This window comes from Montipora foliosa, chromosome 6, assembly GCF_036669935.1.
Source record: "Montipora foliosa isolate CH-2021 chromosome 6, ASM3666993v2, whole genome shotgun sequence".
In the NCBI taxonomy this organism is placed as follows: domain Eukaryota; kingdom Metazoa; phylum Cnidaria; class Anthozoa; order Scleractinia; family Acroporidae; genus Montipora; species Montipora foliosa.
The window spans coordinates 33373584-33382516 of NC_090874.1; the positions used below are offsets into that span (position 1 = coordinate 33373584).

General features: G+C 38.0%; 1 protein-coding gene across 1 annotated transcript; it reads right to left on the reverse strand.

The window, feature by feature from the left end:
- Nucleotides 1-1737: 1737 nt before the first annotated feature.
- Nucleotides 1738-8612, reverse strand: LOC138009000 (uncharacterized). Its single transcript, XM_068856296.1, has 6 exons — nucleotides 8569-8612; nucleotides 7968-8135; nucleotides 7283-7381; nucleotides 6801-6977; nucleotides 6397-6507; nucleotides 1738-6069 (listed from the first exon to the last, which is right to left on the reverse strand). Exons 2-6 carry the CDS (start codon nucleotides 8121-8123, stop codon nucleotides 5962-5964), a joined length of 651 nt encoding a protein of 216 aa, XP_068712397.1. The 5' UTR covers nucleotides 8124-8135; nucleotides 8569-8612; the 3' UTR covers nucleotides 1738-5961.
- Between the last annotated feature and the right edge of the window lie 321 nt (nucleotides 8613-8933).

The following is an 8933-nucleotide window of genomic DNA, read 5'->3' on the forward strand; positions in this document are numbered from 1 at the left end:
ACTGAATATGTCTTTATTTGCTGGGTCTGAGTAAAGCGTTGGTAGGGGCGTAGCCAGGATTTTTAAAAAGAGGGGGGGGGGGGGGGGGCGGTCACTCTGTGTCAAAAAGGGTACTCACCAGATTGACTATTTTGAGTTGTTTGCTTATAAAAAGGCTTACAAAAGGAAGGGGGAGGGGAGGGGGCAGTGGTACCCCAGAATTCTCCTACGCCTTTGGTACCGGTATATAACTCTCAAAACACAACTCGGGAAAAATCATGGTTGGGGTGCCAAATCATCTACTATACCTTTCATTATAAACAAACGAAAGTCATTTTATATGTTTTTTGGAAAAAGTAGAAATCACTTATTTGCAAGTAAACTTGAACTTAAAATACAAAAAACGGATGGTTACTGTTGTGTTAGGAGTTGTGATGTCATTGTGATGTCATGTTACCACATGACGCCAATTTAAATAGGGGCGTATCTGCAAAAGAGTGTTCAGTATTATCCAGCATTGTTCAGTATTCAGTACCAGCATCTATATTAGTTTAGAGTTCAATTAGGAGTTTTCAAGTACAGTTATCAGATAGTTTTAAACGGTGTCAGAGTGTAATAAGAAACGATATTAAAGAGTTAGGTATTCAAGTACTCTCGGGTCGTCAATTCGCACATGGGATAGCCGTCGGCACAATAACATGATCATTTTGGAGGTCCCACCGGGATCAGAACCACGATGCCCGTCTTACCAAAATTGCCTAAGTTCAAAGGAGACAATTCCCAATCTTTAAAGATATGGATCCAGGAATTCGAAGCTCAGTTGGCAGCCCTTGGCCACGAAGAAGGAAGATGGAGAGACCTTTTATTGTGTACAACAGAAGGGAAGGCATTCACATTCATAACGACAAAAATCGGTGAGTCAAGTGGAAACATCTCGTATGCTGAGTGTAAATCCAAAATGTTAGAATATTTTTGTGGTAGCGACTATCAAAGGACGCTTGAGATGAAGTTGCGAAGCTTCCATTTCCGTCGGGGCATGAACATTAACAACTTTGTAACTGATGTAAGGAACACTATTAACGAGTTATACAATATCAAAGATGAGAAAGCAGTTGATTTAATTGCCATAAGCCATGTCACGACCTCACTGGATGAAGAGTTTAGAGAATTCTAGTGCTGGCGAAACCACCAATAGCATCATCAGTAATTCTAAAGATGCTGTAAATTTGGATCCAGCGCCAAGAATTTTATTAGACATCACAGTTGGTGACACACCCCTTAAATTTCTATATGACCCAGGATCGCAGTATACTATGATCCCATCTTCAATCTACAATAACCTGCAACACAAACCACCTCTCGAGCCCGTAAATAAGGTGGGAATGGGCATTTCTGGTACATCTTTTCAGTTTGATGGTGCAGCGCATATTAACCTTAAATTCAAACGACTTGATGACACCTCATACCTTCTCGAGTATGAGCCAGTTCTGGTTAGCCCACACATCACAACCTGTATATTTGGTATTCACTCTGAGTCAAGATTTAAATCTGCTGCGCGAGATCATGACGAAAAATGCATTACATTCGTACCTACTGATGGCCAAATGATACAAATGCCATACTTGGAAGAAAAGTCAGATGGTCGGAGCGCTTTTATTCAATTATCAAAGGCCACTTTTATTCCAAATATCCGGCAAGATAAAAGGCATCAATATTAAAGAGAGTAATTCAGCTACGCCGTTCTTATTTGAGGGAGAGCCAGAACTCGAACTTGGTTTCACAGACTTTAAACTAGATCTGAGAGAAAAGAATATCAAAGTTCCAGTTTTTAATGACTCTGGAGCGGACGTGACCTTACGCAAGGGCGTCCAACTGGGTACGTTGACAGAACTACACAATGAACAAACAGTGATTCCAGATGTTTCAGATAATGTGTTGTGCAACGCCACGGAGTCTGTTGCCACTAACTTGCACCCCAAGGCTAAAGAACTGATTGACAATTATCAGTCAAAATTAAACGATATTCCAGAATCACAGCCCGCAAACGTACCGATTGAACATAGCATCGAATTATCTGAAGTCGCTCCTGTGTAAGAGCCACCTCGCAGAATTCCTTACAGTCAAAGAGAACAAATTTCCTAGGCAATAGATGAATTACAAGCTAAAGATTTTGTTGAGCCTTCTCGTTCACAGTACGGTTCGCCTGTTGTACCAGTCATTTAAACGCAACGGAGAAATTCGCCTTTGTTGTGACTACAGGAAGTTGAATGCCAAAATAATTGCCAAACAATTTCCGTTGCCGCGTGTTGATGAACTTATCGACAACATGAGAAATTCATCGATTTATTCAGTCGTTGATTTAAAGAGTGGATATTTCCAAATTTCATTGAAAGAGGAAGATCGCGAGAAAACTGCATTTGTTTTACCGTGGGGAAAATATCAATGGAAGCGCAAGCCTCAAGGTTTACCTGGTGCCCCATTTACCTTTGCTGACAACATTTCGCATGTTTCAGTGACATGACGTCGTTTGTGTCTGCTTATTTTGACGACATCGCTATCTTTAGCTCTACTGAAGAGGAACATTATGTGCATGTTCAGAAGGTCCTTGATCGTCTTGTTGAATGTAATCTACGCATTAATTTGAGCAAATGTCAATGGTTTCAACCAGAAGTTGAATTTTTAGGTCATCTCATCACTGAACATGGAATCAAGCCAATCCGAAGAAAGATAAAGGATATTGTCAGCTTTGACCAACCACAGTCTGTGGACGAACTACGACGATTTCTCGGACTAGCCGGTTACTATCGTAAATTTGTCCCAAACTTCGCATCTACAGCGTCTCCTTTATATCAGCTGTTAAAGAAGAATCGCACCTTTGTCAGTGTGGACTAGGGAATGTGATTCAGCTTTTCAAGCTATTAAGCAAGTGTTGCAAAGTGACACCCTGCTGAAATTCCCGGATTTGGAGAACCCGTTTATTTTACAAACCGATGCCAGTGGTTCTGCGATTGGGGTTGTTTTGGGACAAGAAGAAGGTGGAATTATCAAACCAATCAAATTTGGGGGTAGAGCGTTAACTAACTCTGAGCTTAATTATTCAGTTACGGATAAAGAACTCTTGGGTATCTATTATGTTTGCAAGCAAACTGAAGTCTACCTAATGGGACATGATTTTGTTGTTTGTACGAATCACAAGCCTCTTGTCCACCTCAAATCATTTCGTGATCTTGTGAATAAACGGTTCAGATGGATCCAGTATCTAGAAGAGCTACAAGTGAAAATAAGATATGTTGTTGGCAACATAAAAAATGAGCTTTCCTGGAGTATGATTTCCTGTAACACAATCGAACTTTCTCAACAGTTATACACAAACCGTGAATTTATTGCTTTTCAACACCAAGACAGTGAGTTGTCACAAATATTCAATTTTTTGGAAAAGAACGAAGAAGATCGTGATCTGAATAGCATTCCAACAGATTATCGCCGTTTTATCCATCGCATTTCCATCCAAGATAATTTACTTGTGTTTAATGATCGCGGAAACATTATTGTCATCGTGCCGAAAAATTTACGCTAAAGTTTTGCGTTACTCACATTGTGACTGGTCCTCTGGTCACTTTGGCATTTTCAAGACTCATCGCCGTGTTCTGGAAAGAATTTGGCGGCCAAAACTCCACGGACATGTTGAAGCATTTATTTCTTCATGTGAACTTTGTCAAAAGACAAAACCCAGTGGTAAACTACATGGTCAAATAGGAATACGATCGTGGCCCAGTCGTCCACTTGAACTTGTTTCAATTGACTTTATTGTTGATCTGCCAATTACTCCACGTGGGCATAAACATGTCTTAGTCATCAACGATCAATTCAGCAAATTTCTGAACTGTTATCCCTTGACGGATAGGACCGCACAAACCACATGTAAATTTGTTTGATTATTGCTTAACGTTCGGGATTCCGCTTAAAGTATATTCTGACAGAGATCCTGCGTTTGAGGCAGAATTATTCAATTACTGATGCGGCAATTTGGAGTGAAGAAATTACGGACTTCTGGATATCGACCCCAAGCCAATAGCCTGACAGAACAGAGTATCCATCAAGAATTATTTGAGGAAATATCTTAACAGCAAAGGATCTAAACAACCTGATTGGGACTTGTGGCTAAGAGAACTTTGCTATGCATACAACACTTCAATCCATTCGTCCACTAGATACTCTCCCGCCGAATTAATGTTTGGTGGTCGGAAATTTGTCATTCCTTTGGACATCTTATATGGTTCTACACGTGCTTCCCATTATTCGTTTGAATCATTCAAAGCCGAGTTGCAATTAATGTATGACATTGCAAGATCACAAATGGGTCTACGACAGGCAAAGGCTGCTACATACGTTGACAAGAAGATGATCAATACTGCATTGCAAAGGGATGACTCTGTTCTCATTTTTGATCCACGATCCAAACAGGATAAATTGGGATTACGTTGGAAGGGTCCTTACAAAGTTGTTACTTGTGCTCATCCTTGCTATGAAGTTTCAACCCCTACTGGTAACAAGTGGTTGCCTAGAGACAGATTACGCCAGGTTTCAAAGGACTTTGGTAACACTGGGGAAGAGGAAGAAGAGGAAGTCACACATGAAACTGAGAGCACTGATGAAGACGAGGATTATGTTGATAATGAGAAGGATGAAAGAGCAAAGAATGGCGAAGAAGGAGGAACGGAGAGACACAATTCACATTATGATTTGAGACCACGACCACGTGGAAGAGTACCGTTAAACTGATGACCTGTATATTATTAGGAGTATAGTTGAACTAATTGAACATTTAATTAATACTGATTTGGACAATCATGATAAACAATCGTCAGTTAAATTAACACTTAAATGAAGGATTTGAAAGAAAAAAGAGAAAAAAAAAAAGAATTCAAAAAAATAACCGCAATATAAAAGAAAAAATGTAAGGGGGGAGGAATATCTGTTATGTTAGAGGTTGTGATGTCATTGTGATGTCATGTTACCACATGACGCCAATTTAAATAGGGGCGTATCTGCAAAAGAGTGTTCAGTATTATCTAGCATGGATTAGTATTCAGTACCAGCATCTGTAGTAGTTTCGAGTTCAATTAGGAGTTTTCAAGTACAGTTATCAGATAGTTTTAAACGGTGTCAGAGTGTAATAAGAAACGATATTAAAGAGTTAGGTATTCAAGTACTCTTGGGTCGTCAGTTCGCACATGGGATAGCCTTCGGCACAACATTACAATAAATAACGACGCAGACATAGAGAACTACAAAAAAAAAAAAAATAAAAAATAAATAAATAAATAAATAAATGGGCGTGATTGGTTAAGGTCTCACTTTGATGAGACAGTAAGGGTCAAAAATCAAGAAACAGGCGCACATCCGAAAGATTTCCCAACGTTTTATTGTTAATTTAACAACAACCCGTTTACATGGTTTCGTATAAGTATTTAACATCTGACACAGACTACTGCATATACTGATTCGAATCAGCAACATTTGATATGAACATTGCATATCGGCCCATTACTAAAGGGAGCACTTCTTAAAACGATATACTAAAAAGAATAATGACAATAATAAAATTATGCTCATAAACTTGAGGAGGCTCAAAAAATAGCATTTCACTTTACGTAATGTTTTAGTTCAAATAAATATTACTGTAATAAATAATCCATCTTCGATCTGCTTTCAAGTTGACCGTGCCTCGTCAAAGAAGAGAAGCACAGTGAGCCACTTGCTCGTTGACAGATTGAAATGTGTAGAGAATGAGATAGTTGCGAAAAATCTTCACTGCATCGTTGGTGATAACAAGACTGTGCAGAGATAGAATTATGCTCATAAACTTGAGGAGGCTCATAAAACAGAATTTCCCGTTGCGTAATGTTTTAGTTCAAATAAATATTACTACAATAAATAATCCATCTTCGATCTGCTTTCAAGTTGACAGTTCGTGCCTCGTCAAAGAAGAGAAACACAGTGAGCCACTTGCTCGTTGACAGATTGAAATGTGTAGAGAATGAGATAGTTGCGAAAAATCTTCACTGCATCGTTGGTGATAACAAGACTCTGCAGAGAGAAGAAACGCGGTTTATTAAATTCATTGTAACATTTCGAACATGTCTCAGTTATTTCTCTCTATTGCCACCCATCTCAAACCAAAGGAAAAAAATTTCCTTCTTTAGCTCAATAAGCAAACGGCCACTAAATTATCCTTTTGTTTGCCAATGAAAACGATTTTTGGATTGTGTCGATGACGGACTTGAATGCTATTGAAGAAGTGTTTTCTTGGCAAAAGAGACACCACTATTATGTATTTTTAAAATCTGATCTTAAGGATTTTTCTCTTCTCAACTTTGCCAAATATGCAGAACCATGTACAGCAAAAAAACCTACCGCTAAATTATTGTCGACAAGAGCTTGAAGATATTCACGGCAGAATTTATCCAGGTCAGCTTCAGACATTCCAGTCTGCACAGTAGGGACAGCAAAATGTCTCTTCCTCATCTGAAATGTTTAATTATGCAATAATTAATTAAACATGCCGCAATATTCCATTTTAGATCACCTCCAAAGATCATTGCAAATGTTATGTGGTCTTGTAAGCTATATTCTTTCGTTTTTCGTCAAGTTATTGGACGACCTGTTTTAAATAATAAATCCCAGGACAACTGTTTCAATAAATCCGCACGGTTTTACTAATAACGGTGACGGGCTTGAAATGGCTGAATTGATGAATGCAAACTTTGATATGAAAGAACTTTTTCATTAACAAGCGACTCTTAAAAATTGTGTCTTACCATACGCTGCAGGGTAAACGTTGAACCATTGATATAGTAACTTGTGTCTTTCAGAACCTGAGTCAGCAGCGCGTGTTGAAATCCGGTTTGGTTTTGCTCATAAGAAAATGTCATGTACAGCGGACTTTTAAATTCAAATAGCTTCTTGTACGCAATAGCTAGGTTGTCTTCCAATTTCTGTTGATAAAAAAAAAGCGACAAATTCAATCAAGCACTTGTCATAAATTGCCTTCAATTTGCTAGCTAAAAATTGAGGTAAGCATGGCGATCTTTTTCTGTACGTTGAAGGTTCGATGTGTGAAAGTCAACGAGGGCGTAACCCAATCCCTTTGAGGTGGCCCATCGACAAGAGTTGAAAACTCGCGCAAGAGTTTTTTAAATAGGGAAAAGCTTTCTCAACGGGGAATTCCTGTGCGGTGAACTAGTGCTTTATGAAACGGCATTTCTTGGAGTCTCAGAAAAACACATTCATCTATACATACTTGATTCGAGGAGCAGCTTTGCATATTCAAGTTTGGCAACATCACAATCGCAACCTGGATGAAACTGCTTGAGGTTATCAAAGGGTACATGGTTTTCATCTGCAAAGCATGGTTTAAACCACTGCTGATTAATCACTCATTAAAAAAATACTAATAATAACTGTCCACCATTCCTGCGTGCTCACAATGGCTACGTTTTGCCTGTCTTCAATAGCGGCAATACAGACGCACCTAAACCTAACCCCATTGGTGAAGCTTTCGCGGAATTTCCTTTTTTTTTTAAAGTGCTACTTGGCTCTTGTGGCTACAATGAAACTTTTCACTTACTACCAGATATGATTCTTGAATAAGGAAATTCTCCCGTGACAATTCTTCAGTAGAGAATTGAGAGTAATCGGGTCAAAAACGAGTCTCGCGAATCGAGATGAACTAAGTAAAATTCACTCAAGCTGATTACTTAAAAAAAAAATCAACTCCGGCGATAAGAGCTTTTTTCAAATTTCGGATCTCTTTGGTATTACCGACAATTTTTTCAGGAAATTTACTGAGTACACTATATTAACCTACTAACTCAGTGACTGGCGTTACATAATTTCGCCGCGTCTTGTTATTATTGCAGGAGGACAAATTGCTGTCTAATCTTAGTTGATGATTAATTTTATCTTTGTCTAAGATAAATTCACACCTGTTGGGTGGCATTGCTGACTTTTTGGGGAATTAAATGATATATGAGAACTTCAAGCGTACTCTTTGGTCCTCCAACGGAGGCACCAAGAGCCAATGAACTCGCTGCTGTAAGGAATATGACAGCGATCAACACCTTGCAATTGTCTGCTGCCATTTTGATTTTTGTCTGAAGAAGGAAAAGCAAGAAAATCAGCATTTTTAACGACACCCATCTCGTTTACAAATTACAACAACAACAATACTACTACTACTACTACTACTACTACTACTACTACTACTACTACTGCTAATAATAAAAAAAATAATAATAATAAACATAATAATAATAATGATGATAATAATAATAATAATAATAATAATAATAATAATAATAATAATAATAATAATAATAATAATAATAGTAATCGTCTTCGTGATGATGAAGATAATGATAATGCCAATGAAAATCATTCTCATCCTCATTGTATTACTGTCTTATGATAACAATTTTCATGAACTGTTCGAGTTTGGTGCAGTTAAATATTTTCAGGATTATTGGTATTTTTCCCATTTACTGTATTATTGTTTTTACATTTGGTATATGAATAATTGCTACTTACCTCTAACTTCTTAAATGTCCTGCCTCTGTATTGCTATCCTTGTAATTCTTTGTTGAGGGTTTTACTAAATTGGTTGTCCTCGTACTTGGACGATACTGCTTATATAACCAACTGAAAGGAAGCTGTATGTGTTTTTCAGCATCATATTTTCATTTAAAGGTATTTTCATAGTTTTTTTGTCCTTGTCCTGATTGCAAGGACATCTCCTGTCATACTATATTCTTAGAAAGGTGTTCATTTTTTCCCATACCAGAAAAAAAAAATCCTAGCTCTTTCTGTAATGGTGGGCTATGGCAAAAGATCGGATAATCCTCCGAACTGGCATGATTGGGTTAGAGTTGACGAGTTTTGGGACAAATTAATAT